The following is a 13,624-nucleotide window of genomic DNA, read 5'->3' on the forward strand; positions in this document are numbered from 1 at the left end:
ATTTTATAGTAATGTTTTCCCTTTTTAACACTTTTACGCCCATCTCACGCGGTTACTTCACTTATACCTATAACAACATTGGAAAATATTTATTTTTTTCCTTAGTTCGAAGTTCGTATGAGATCCCGATTAAATTCGAATGGACTATTTTTATAGTAATGTTTTTACTTTTTAACACTTTTGCGCTCGCACGTAATTACTTCACTTATACATATTATGATAAAACATTAAAAAATACTTTTTTGTTTTTTAATTCGAAGTTCGTATGGGAGTCCGATTAAATTTGAATTGGCTCGGAAAAAGATTTCGTAGTAAAATCAAATTAGGATTTCTTGGAATTCGCTTTTTTTGCTGGTCCTCGTTGTCTCCACTTTGACTTGCCCTATAAATATCCCTTCTCCACTGTACAGCCCAATCATCTTTCTTTGTGCCTAAGCAAAAACACCAACAAAACTCTCTCTACAGTTAGATCCAACCCAAATTCTTCATTTATTCAACAATGAGTTACTACAATCAACAACAACCCCCTGTTGGTGTACCACCACCACAAGGTAAATTGCTTCAATTCCATTTTTTTTTGATGATTTATGGTAAAGTTCATGTTTTTATATGTTGTTTTGATGATTAGATCTGATGGGGTTTTGATTTTTTGTAGGATATCCACCAGAAGGTTACCCTAAAGATGCATACCCACCACCAGGGTACCCACAACAGGGTTACCCTCAACAAGGTTACCCACCTCAAGGGTACCCTCCTCAGTATGCACCTCAGTATGGTGCTCCACCGCCTCATCAGCAACAACAACAATCTGGTGGCACTGGTTTCATGGAAGGATGGTATGAACCTTAAAGACTCAATTTTTATGTTTATATGTTATGGTTTGTTGTGATTCAGTTACAGTTATTGAGTAATTTGTCTGATAAAGTATGTATTGGTATGATTTTGTTTGGGAGAGATCTAGGTTTTTGTAGAGCGGCTGAGGAGATTGTTTATCTGGACTATCTGTTACTATGTGTGTGTTTTTCCTTGTTGATTTGGTGTGTCCTGTCAAAACATGATTTCTCAAATTATTATTGCTCTGTTTGATGTTTACTTTGTGAGCACTTGTATTTATTAACTATGGCTCTGGACCCAAACTAGAATGGGTCCTTATCATTTGTATGTCCTTTGGGGCAGAAGCTCGAGCACATGGAATATCCCTCTTGTTGCACATTAACACGAGCAGGAGAGACAATTAGAATGCCTGAATGTTATTTTATGTCCGAACATAGTCCAGGCCTTGCCATTACTGTTGTTTACACCCTTGATTTTGTCCCTGGCTGCTGAAATCGCGCTACACAGCATACTTCAGACTGAGAGAGAACTAAAAGGTGGCAGTGCACAGTCTAGACATAACTTGTGTTGCTTTGTCTATAGCTATTGGTTTTCCAACTGTTGCTGTTGTTATAGACAATAGTGACCTCTTAGCAAATAAATCAGGAGCTTAGTTCGGCAAAGATATCCACACTGTCACGTTAATTGTTTCTTCCTTGTGGTTAAAACCAATAGACCATGGGAATATCCTTTGTTGATGCTCCATTCCACTGTAAGAGAAGTAGTTCACAAAGTTAGCAAAAATAATCACATAATTGTCATATTAATCACACCTTTAAGTTGCCACAGTGCCAGTGAACCAATTAGACAATGACGCTTCCGAGAATGTACTTAATTGGTTTTAGTTGAGTTTTTGTCATATTTTGGGCAGTTTGTTTCGGTTTAGCAACACAGAATATGATGTTTATGAATTAGAAGTAGGATTGGCTGGGGAGAGATGGACGTGGTCTTGGCTGCCCTAAATTTTCATAGAGTCGAGGAGAGAAGAGTATAGCGGTGGTCTTTCACATTTCAACAGCTTTGTGATTTTCTGTTTCCCCTTTTTTCTTGTAGCACTCCTCATTGTATTTCTTATTTCTATTGGGACTAATGATCGGTTGTATATTTTTTTGCAGTTTGGCTGCTCTGTGCTGTTGCTGTCTCTTGGATGCATGCTTTTGATGCTGTAAATGACCTGTGCAAGTGTTGATGGCACCAATTCTATCATAGTCTAGACTTTTTCTTTCTGTGTTGTCCTGCCCTGGCCTTGATAAATAATATGATCTTAAATATGACGATGCACCTTGTTATGGTGGAGAATTCAAGTGTGTATTTGCCAATTTATACCTTATTGTGCAATGCGAGAGATTCTATTTTTTATATCTTGGATGTCAATATGTGAATGCACCTTCATTTGGTTAAAATTTTTTTGTAGTGTCTATAAGCCAAGCTCTTGCGTTATATATGCTGCTGATTTCTATTTACTGTGTGGCGATTACCACTTCTGGGTTAATTATATTGTATTGGCTTGTTGGAAGCCCAAAATTGAGTGGTGAAATACCACAAGAAGTTGGCAAGTTAGAATATCTTCTGGCTGTTAATATATCCTTCAACAGGCTCGTGGGATTCCTTCCAATGAGTAGTATATGTGAGAAAGACCATAACGAAAGGCCCTTGTTAGATGAATGTGCCAATGCCTTTAGTTCTTGGTCTTGGTCCTTACGTTTTGTTGTTGGTGTGAGGTGACATGTATCGGGTAGAATTAGTCTAGGTGAGCACAATTTGGTTTGAAGAAGCAATCGCAATAGGTTCTTGCACCATAGATTCATATATAAAGGAGTATTTCTTGTCACTTATTTAGTTACTTAAAACGACGAAGATTGAAAATTAAAGACCATCAAATTTAAGAGCAGAACTTAAAAGACCACCCCACAAAAAAAAAGGTCCATTTATGTGAATGACTCTTGAGATTTTCTTCAGCAGATGACCCATTAGGATGTTGGGTTGGGCCCTAAATTAGACTTGGCCCTTAGAATCTAGAAACCTTTTGCCCTTTGCTTCCCACTCGTCAACTTAAACTGCATCAAAGCTCTCGCTCGAATTTCATATGAAATGATTGAATATTCTCCACAAAATCGTGAATTAACGTGTTATTTGATCGAGTGGGGAAATCATTTCATATATATTAATAGAGAAGGGTAGAATTATTTACATTACATAGTCCCTTTAACACACAAGTACGCTTTAATAATGTGTACTATTGAATTATTATTAGTTTGATGTCTTTTCAAATAATAATGATTTATTGGAAGAACTTTTAACCCAAATTAAAGAAAAAATCAAGAAATTGAAAAAAGTAAAATATTTTTATAGTAACCTAATGTAATATTCTTGTCTTTGCCTTGGTGTCTATATGTATTTGAAGTACCCTGATGATTTGTACAAGACGAATCTTAACCTAAAAGTTCTGTGTACTTTAATTTCTAATTCTTTACTTTAAAACTTAACATTCTACTTTTTACTTCTTTTTTTTCTTGTCTTGTATCCTACTGAAAATGGGAAGTTTGATTTTTCTTTTCTCTATAAAAATAAATAAATTAATTAGAAAAAATGTTCATTTTGCTTGAAATGTATTAAGATTACCTTTCATTATGTTTTCACGTAAGTGACAGAGACAAAAACTTTATCAATTGAGTTAAAAGAATTTGAATAAACGTATTAATTAATCCCATTTCACTCCTCTTACTATGTCACTTGTTGTGTTAGCAAATCGTCTAGAGATAATATGAACCCGATCAAAATTTTGATATACGATAAATTTCACGTGTCAAAATACCTCAAAATTAGTGATTCAACATTTACCTCTATAATTTTATTTTTAAAAAGAATTACCCCTTTTTAGAGGGAAGAGGAACTAAAGAAAGAGACATAAGACAATTTATTATTTCCAAAACAAAAAGTTTCATTGATCAAACAAGAATTAAGCCAAAATTGAGGATGTCCACACATACCACAGCCAAACACAATCATACAAACAAGAGATCAATTACAGCCAAAACTAAAGTGGAGTGTTGCCAGAAGGCATTATCAGAAATGTAGGGGTAAAGTTGGAAGAAAAAATCATTTCCATTTTCATACATGTTTAAATACTTTTGTAAAAACAAACAAATATATATGTATGATAATGTTAGAGCTAAACATAATTAACAAACAAAAACCTACGTGTGACTCTTGTTAATAATTTTCCTTTAACGAAAATTTAAAATTATTACAAAGATTAGTTATATGCCATATATTCTTGGGTATTGTATCAAGACTCGCGTCTCGAATATCCTTAGATATTAAAAATAATAATTAAGACATCAGTATCGTAATTTATTTATGATTGTCATTAAAATTTCTATCACTTTAAAATTCGTGGCAGACTAGATATAATAATAATGGTGCATATATATATATATATATATTAAAATAAGGGCAGAATGGTAATTTAACTTTTAAGTTAGGAGCTTCCCACTTATATGAATACTAGTTTCTGAACACGTGCGATTGCACGAGTATCTCATATTGATTGGTACACTCGATTTAAAACGAAATACATAAAATTAAAGTGTGTACCATGAGTTACACCAAATTATAGAGAATAATTAAAGAAAAGAGTGCTTAGAGATGCACTTTATTCATCAATAAAATACAAAGAGATCCAGATGGTTTGGTAAAATTGAAGAATCAATCTGATGCTAACATCCTCAAACGTATAAACGAAAAATGTCACGACATGAAAACTGGAAAAAGAAGAGAAAATTTTACTTTCATACGTTCATAGAAAGAAGAAAAAAAATGAAAAATTAAGCGATTATCAAATGTTTACCAAGAGTGGGTAATAAGAATTTACAAAAAGAAATGGGGGAAACAACTCGTTAAAAGCCATATAACTCACACTCACAATCTTGTTCTAGCAATCTGTAGAGAGATAAAAAGTATTAAAATTCATAAGATATTGTAAGGCAAAGAAACCAACAAATATTTTGAACGATAAATGACTACGTAATAAATATTTGATTTTTGCATTTTGATTTACATGTCTACTGACGGTATAGCAATAGATCAATAAAGACATAATTACAAATTATAATAATTGAAAATGAGAAAAGATACAAGAAACCTGCACAAATATGAGACACATTAAGCGAGATACAATAAAAACTAATATCATCGTCATCTCGACTTCTCTTTCCAAGGAAATCACCAGAATCTCTTTTTTGTAACTCAAGAAATATGTTATTTTCTTTTAAAATAAAAAAAACAATTAATTAAATTGGAGAATTGTATCATAAACTTTATGTAAGAATTTAGGATAATTTGAATGGATTCGAAAAAGAAATAATATGAATTGAAGCTGGCAAGAAATCAAGGCACTGCATAATTTGAGTAAAAGAAAGAGACATATTTATAGGATTAACGGGCACCTACTATATGACTCTTCATTATCCTTCTTCTATGTTACAACTCTTGGTTATCAAGTGTACAACTATTAAGCTAATTTTCAGTTGGAAGATGAAAACATCTACCAATTAATATATAGACATTAAGGTTAATAGATTACATTAAATGCTTGACAGATATATGGAATTTAACCAACTATATATATATATTATTTTATAATTAAATTCAATAAGATGTTTTAAAATATTTTAATATAGTATAAGGGTATAATGGTATTTCAACTTTTAACTTTGTGGTTTCCCACTTTTAGTATAATATATAATATATGATATGATTAAAGGAAAAAGTTATGAGAAGAGGAAAAGTATAGCAATTTAGGTATAGACTTTTTTTAATTTTTTCTTTTATATATATATATATATAGATTATAGATGATAAATATTAATAAATTAGATATTTAATTAGGAACTAATCTTAGGAAGTCTAAAAGTCATTTAACATTTTAATTAAACTTATACAATCAAATATTTAAATATTTTATAACAATTTAATTAATAGAAGGGGTAAAACCGTAATTCAACTTTCAACTTTTTTTGTTCATGCTTATAGTAATATATGATATTGATTATAAAATAATTATTATATACATATAGATTATAGATGATAAATATTAATAAATTAGATATTTAATTAGGAATTAATCTTAGGAAGTCTAAAAGTCATTTAACATTTTAATTAAACTTATACAATCAAATATTTAAATATGTTATAACAATTTAATTAATAGAAGGGGTAAAACCGTAATTCAACTTTCAACTTTTTTTGTTCATGCTTATAGTAATATATGATATATGTTTGATTGATGTTGTGTGGGGGATATTGAGGTGCATGTGATGAGGTATTGTGTACATCGAAGCTGACAAAAACACACAGATGGAAATGAAAACGAGTCACAAGAAACCCATTCTTCATTCTTCAAATCTTAATCATATATACAACAAGCCATCCCTCTTAGATTCTGCCTGTATAGCAGGTAGGAACCTACGAATAATCCTTCACCAATTATATTAATCCCTCACATTTATATGTCACCGTCACATTAAGAGATTTTTTTTTGAAATTAACTATGCTAACAAAATATTGTGATGATCCGTCACTAATTCATAAGTAGAATTAGTGACGAACTTTGTTGTTTAGTTACAAATTTTATATGTTATAGTAGTGAATATAATTTTTCCGAGAGAGGAATTCAATTAAATCCGTTTCGGTAGACGTGGGATGCGCCTCCATCGAGGCTAGTTTGACAGAGACGTGTTAGGGATTAATTTAAAATTTATAAATTTCTCTAACGATTTTAAGTTAATAATGTGTTATTTACATGAATTCGTGCGTAATTGACGTTTATGTCTGCCCATGAGTTTTGAGGTTTGAAATAATGAACACGCACATGACTAGATAGGTCTAATCGACTTATTTAAAATTATGATGTGATGTTTTTCTCTTTCGAATGTACTTTTCAACTACTTCATTTTATAAAGTTTACAACTATCAATATATTATACTACTAATCTACATAAAATCATAGAGCTTAAAGTTTACGTAGATATTTCTGATAAAATAGTAAGTATTTCTTCGTCTTTAATAAATAAAAAATTGATTTAAATCCTGACTCCCAAGTATAAAACTTTTTGCTTAATATATGAAGCTTTTCAATTCCTGAAACAAATATAAATCATATATTTTAGTATATCTATCGAACACCAAGTATCAAATTTCAACCTCCAAATTATTTTCAAAATCATTAATTTAATATATCTATCGAACATCGAGTACCAAACTTCAGCCTCCAAATTATTTTCAAAATTATTAATTTAATGTATCTAGTACCAAACTTGAGCCTCCAAATTATTTTCAAAATCATTAATTTATAATTTTACGACAAGATGATAATGACAAAAGAACAAAACATGGGACCTACTAACTTTGTAGCTCTCACAGTCAAAATTTTAAGTTACACCCGTGATCTTCATTTGTTTCTTGTGATTATGTGAAAGTGTATTTTATTTTATTTTAGTTATGTAAAATATCTTTCAAATAGATATTAAAATGAATTAATAGATGTTCAAAAGTTTAATCACGACAAATACCATGTTTTAGAAAGTGTAAAATTGTTTATTTCATCGAAGTATGCTCTAAAAAGTGCAAGTAAATTAAAATAAAATATTCTTGGATGTGAAACACAACAAATGAAATGATTTTGTATTTTCCTTATTTTTAGAAAAATTATTGACAGAGAAAATGAAATGACAAAGTAATAGATGATGGAACAAAGGACACATGGTTGAGAAGCCCTAAACAATAATTCAAAAAATACAATAAAATATAATAAAAAAGTTTAAGTTTTTTTTTTAATTATAAAAAGAAGAAGATAAAAAGAGTGAAAATAACTATTCTTTGGGAATTTGTGGGGAAATGTGTCAGCTGGTGTTATCTATTGGATCATATTGTTGATTGTCTCATCATTTTTTCACAGCTTGGTGTCGTTTTTTTGTACAAACAACCACAACATTCTCATATCTTTCCTCTTTTGTTTCAAACTTTACATTATAAAATAATATTTTCCAATTGCATTCTTCTTTTTCTTTGGTTGATTTTATATTAGATGTCTGATATCCGGGATCCTGACTATAATTAATGAAATCGCGCCGAATAAGATTTATCATAGAGGAAATTTGATATTTGTTTCAAGGTCCTAAATTTAGATTCGTGTCCTATAAGATCCATGGTAGAGGGCATGTGGTATATTCACGTATTGAATTAGAATTCATATCGTGTTATAAGACTCATTAGGGAGAGAAATCGGTATTCATTTTAGGGTACTTATTAATTTAATTTTGTTTCAATGTAAAGCAATAACACATGAAAGTCCAATCTCAAAACTTGAATCGATAACTTTTGGTTCAGATAGAAGAAATTCTATCTATCTCACCATATTTGTGGTCCCATAACATTCACTGTGCTTTCTTGAACTATATATCCACAATCCAATGAGTTTCTGTATTTTCAGTCTTCTTAAGTCATGTATTGAAGTTCAAATTTCAAATTTTTACTTCTTGTTGTAAGTTATAATTTTGTCTGTTCCTGTTATTGTAATTTGAATCTTAGATATATGGTTTATGTAACACATGTTAATGTTTGTTTTTCTCTTGATGTGATATATGTTTAACAATCTGAAGATATACAGAAAAAAAAGAATAAATTATTAATGTACATCGTACTATTTCAGTTATATATACTAGAAGAATCAACTTGAACTAGGATTTAGAAACTTATATATATAAACAAAAAGTGTATTAAATTTATCTTTGTGATAGCAGGTGATATGACAATTTAAATACTACTATGTTATAAGTTTAATCTATATACACATCATTAGTATAAAGAATATTTTTACTCTATGAGGCTATTCAAATGTATTCTCCAAAACAAGATAGATTACTTGTTATAACGATAAAAATAATTTGATGATATAAAAACTCCTTACACTCTAATAATAGATATAACTAAAACCCTTATTTTATATGGTCAACAATAATATATTTAGTGTAATGCATTAATAAGTTTGGTGAGGGTAGTGTGTATACGACCTTAACACTCTAATAGTAGATATAACTTACCTTCTTATTTTATACGGTCAACAACAACAAATTTGGTTAAGTCTGGAAATCATAGTCATGTGTACGTAGCCTTAACACTCTAATAGTAGATATAATTTACATTCTTATTTTATATGGTCAATGACGTCATATTCAGTGGGTATGGAAAAGATAATGTGTATTTGACCTTAACATTCTTATTTTAACATTCACTGTAATAGTAGATATAATTTACATTCTTATTTTATACGGTCAACAAAATATCTAGTGAGGTCTAGAGAGTGTAGCGTGTATGTGGTCTTAACACTCTAATGGTAAATATAATTACTTACATTCTTATTTTATACGGTCAACAACATAGCCAGTGAAATTTGATAATTAAGGTAAGTGTGTTCGCAGTCAACAATATATCCAGTGAAATTTGAAAAGGAAAGCGTGTACGCTGACTTAACACTCTAATAATAGATATAACTTACCTTCTTACGTTATACGGTCAACAACAAATCTTGTGAGGTCTAGTATGTACATAGCCTTAAAATTAACTATAATAGTAGATACAACGCACATTCTTGCTTTATACAGTCAACATCATACGTATAATCTAAAGAGAGTAGTGTGTACGCGACAATTGAAATACTTATCCAACTCTTACTCTCCCCAACCCTTACCCTACTCTCACTCCACTTCCTCTCTCTTTCCAAGAAGCCAAATATAGGTGGGGGTGAGGGGGGACTAGAAACCAAAAAGGAAAGAGGAAAAAAAAACTTTTCTTTATCACTCCTTTAACTCACAAGGACCACCACAAAACACACAAGCCCACTACACTACCAATCTTAGTCATTATTTCTCTATCTACTATCACTCTTGTGAATGCAGTTACTTCATTTTCCTTTCCACCTTGTACACATGAATATCTAACAATAATCCCAAACTCAACATTCATTCAATGAAACTTGTACTCCATTACCTAAAATTCACACCTTTTTCCCTTTTTCATTTCCATTCCCTTCTCTAACTACTCTGAAAAAAACATTTGTTTGCTTCTCTTATTGTAGGAACTAAAAACACCATCATAAAAATGAGATCTTTTAGTCCCTTTTTAGTTCTAATACTTTATTTTGGCTTATTGTATGGATCTTTATTAGCTGATGATACTACTATGCAGCTTAATGATGATGTTTTAGGCCTCATTGTGTTCAAATCAGCTCTTCTTGATCCTTACTCAAAACTCTTGTCATGGAGTGAAGATGATAACTCTCCTTGTGCATGGGAATACATCAAATGCAATCCAATGAATGGTAGAGTCACTGAGCTCAACTTAAATGGCTTAAGTTTATCAGGAAAGATTGGTAGGGGGCTCGAGAAGTTGCAATCTTTAAAGGTACTATCTTTGTCAAACAACAACTTTACTGGTGCAATTAGCCCTGAGTTAGCCTTGTTGACAAATCTTGAAAATCTCAACTTTAGTCATAATGGCTTATCAGGGAATATCCCTGGATCTTTTTCAAATATGACATCTTTACAGTTTCTTGATCTGTCTGAGAATGCTTTATCTGGACCTGTCTCTGATACCATGTTTGATAACTGTGGTGATTCGCTACGTTATCTTTCTCTATCCGGGAATTTTCTTGAAGGTTCATTTCCTAAAACAGTTTCAAAATGCACTAGTTTGAATCATCTCAATCTTTCAAGAAACCATTTTTCTGGTGACCCTGGATTTTCCGGGGGTATCTGGGGATTGACAAGGCTTAGAACATTAGATCTTTCACATAATGAACTCTCTGGATTAGTACCAATTGGTGTTTCAGTTTTACATCAGTTGAAAGAGTGTTTGTTACAAGGGAATCATTTCAGTGGAGATTTACCAGCTGATATTGGTTTCTGTCCACATTTGAATAGATTAGATTTGAGTAATAATCAATTCACAGGACAAATTCCAATGTCACTTCAAAGGGTGAATGTTCTTTCTTTTCTCAGTTTATCAAACAATATGATAAATGGAGATTTCCCTCAATGGATAAGTAACATGAGCAGCTTGGAGTACTTGGATCTTTCAGGCAATAGTTTAGAAGGAGCATTGCCTGATTCAATAGGAGATTTGAAAATGTTGAAGTACTTGAGTTTATCTGGTAATAAATTGAGTGGAAACATTCCAAAGTCTATGGTGTATTGTACTAGTTTATCGACTATTCGGATGAAAGAAAATGCATTGACTGGTAGCATTCCTGAAGGATTGTTTGGTATAGGATTGGAAGAAGCAGATTTTTCAAGAAATGAGTTAACTGGTTCAATCCCTCCTGGTTCTGGTAAATTCTTTGAATCACTTCAAGTTCTTGATCTATCAGGAAACAATCTTACTGGGAATATCCCAGCTGAAGTGGGACTTTTCTCCAAGTTGAGATACTTGAATCTTTCTTGGAACAATTTTCAATCTAGATTGCCTCCTGAAGTTGGATACTTTCAGAATCTAACGGTGTTGGATCTTCGACACAGTGCTTTAGTTGGATCAATTCCTGGTGATATATGTGATTCTGGTAGCTTGGGAATTCTTCAGCTTGATGGAAATTCATTCACTGGACCTATTCCTGATGAGATTGGAAATTGTTCATCCCTCTACTTGTTGTAAGTATATTTATTCTGATTTATCTCATTATAGTATGGTACAGCCTCTCTATAACAGTCATTTCACTATGAGAACCATGTTTTTTGTGGAACCAATCTCTCATGTTATGTTATCTATTACAACATGTTGCTATAGCAGCAAAAATAATATCGGAACAAACAATGTTGTTATAGAGAGGTAGCAAGGGATATGTTTATTTGAAAATGAGGTTCTGTATCACTTTTGCTTTGTCTATTTTCCCTGTAGTTCTTGAATTGAATGTCAAATTTGTTAAATGCAGGAGTTTGTCACATAATAATTTAAGTGGCTCAATACCAAGGTCCCTTTCAATGTTGAAGAAGCTCAAGATTTTGAAGCTAGAGTATAACCAATTGAGTGGTGAAATACCACAAGAACTTGGCAAGTTAGAAAATCTTCTGGCTGTTAATATATCCTACAACAGGCTCGTTGGACGCCTTCCAATGAGTAGTATATTCCAGAATTTAGACCAGAGTTCATTGGAAGGGAATTTGGGAATTTGTTCACCCTTGTTGAAAGGTCCCTGTAAGATGAATGTGCCAAAGCCTTTGGTTCTTGATCCTTATGCATATGGAAACCAGAGGGGAGGTCAAAACCGGGACGATGGAACTTCAAGAAGCAATAACAAAAGTTTCAAGAACCATAGATTCCTCAGTGTTTCATCCATTGTTGCAATCTCTGCTGCAGCTGTGATCGCGGTTGGAGTCATGATAATAACCTTACTCAATGCTTCTGTTCGAAGGAGGATCACATTCGTTGACAATGCCTTGGAAAGTATGTGCTCAAGTTCTTCTAAGTCAGGGAGCCTTGCCACTGGAAAGCTTGTGTTATTGGACACCAAATTGTCCCCGGATTGGACTAATAGCAGTCTTGAATCAATCCTAAACAAGGCATCTCAAATCGGTGAAGGTGTCTTCGGGACTGTTTACAAGGCTCCATTGGGAGGGGAAGGAAGAATAGTAGCTATCAAGAAGCTTGTAACATCAAAAATCCTCCAATATCCTGAGGACTTTGATAGAGAAGTTAGAGCTTTAGCAAAAGCAAGGCATCCAAATCTAATATCCTTAAAAGGGTATTACTGGACTCCTCAACTTCAGCTTCTAGTATCAGATTATGCACCAGAAGGAAGTTTACAAACCATACTGCACGAAAGGCCTTCGTCTTCAACTTCCCTTCCCCTGTCTTGGTCCACTCGATTCAACATTGTGCTCGGAACAGCCAAGGGACTAGCACATTTGCACCATGCGTTTAGGCCAGCAATCATACACTACAACATAAAGCCTAGCAACATCCTCCTTGATGAAAACTTCAACCCTAGAATATCAGATTTCGGGCTGGCAAGGCTAGTGACAAAACTCGATAAGCACATGATAAGCAACAGGTTCCAGAGTGCACTAGGCTATGTAGCACCTGAATTGGCATGCCAGAGCTTAAGGGTGAACGAAAAGTGCGACGTGTATGGTTTTGGAATGTTGATTCTTGAAATTGTCACAGGTAGAAGGCCAGTTGAGTATGGAGAGGACAATGTGTTGATACTCAATGATCATGTGAGAGTTTTGCTTGAGCAAGGCAATGTGTTGGAATGTGTTGATCCAACTATGAAAACTTATCCTGAAGAGGAAGTTTTGCCTGTTTTGAAGTTGGCATTGGTGTGCACTTCTCAAATACCATCAAGTAGGCCTTCAATGGCTGAAGTGGTTCAAATCTTGCAGGTCATCAAAACACCTGTTCCTCAAAGAATGTCAGCATACTAAACATGTCACAAACTTGATGAATTTCCCTTTCTCTTTGGCTTTCTATCATCCTATTGTTGTTATGTTAACCTCCTAATTTGATGTTTTTGGACTAGATAGTGATAGAGAGAGTTTTGTACTTCTCTGTCATTTGATGAAATATATGAGAGGTTGGTTCAATGACTTCAATCATGTTTGTTGTTCTTTTATGCATTCTCACTTAATTTATTTTTTGAAAGTATATACTCATGAAAACTGAGTGAAAGTGGATACAAGATTACAAGAATGGTTACTTC

General features: G+C 32.6%; 2 protein-coding genes across 2 annotated transcripts; both read left to right on the top strand.

Annotated features, from left to right (window-relative positions):
- Positions 1 to 399: 399 nt before the first annotated feature.
- On the top strand, positions 400 to 2,234 carry LOC102604275 (cysteine-rich and transmembrane domain-containing protein A). The gene is made up of 3 exons (XM_006364629.2): positions 400 to 551; positions 656 to 836; positions 1,989 to 2,234. Exons 1-3 carry the CDS (start codon positions 500 to 502, stop codon positions 2,032 to 2,034), a joined length of 279 nt encoding a protein of 92 aa, XP_006364691.1. The 5' UTR covers positions 400 to 499; the 3' UTR covers positions 2,035 to 2,234.
- A 7,461-nt stretch (positions 2,235 to 9,695) lies between these two features.
- On the top strand, positions 9,696 to 13,519 carry LOC102603598 (probably inactive leucine-rich repeat receptor-like protein kinase At3g28040). Its single transcript, XM_006364627.2, has 2 exons — positions 9,696 to 11,576; positions 11,858 to 13,519. The coding sequence occupies exons 1-2, from the start codon at positions 10,033 to 10,035 to the stop codon at positions 13,347 to 13,349; spliced, it is 3,036 nt and encodes a 1,011-aa protein (XP_006364689.1). The 5' UTR covers positions 9,696 to 10,032; the 3' UTR covers positions 13,350 to 13,519.
- Positions 13,520 to 13,624: the final 105 nt, after the last annotated feature.

This window comes from Solanum tuberosum, unplaced genomic scaffold (genome assembly GCF_000226075.1).
Source record: "Solanum tuberosum cultivar DM 1-3 516 R44 unplaced genomic scaffold, SolTub_3.0 scf00496, whole genome shotgun sequence".
NCBI classification, from domain to species: Eukaryota; Viridiplantae; Streptophyta; class Magnoliopsida; order Solanales; family Solanaceae; genus Solanum; species Solanum tuberosum.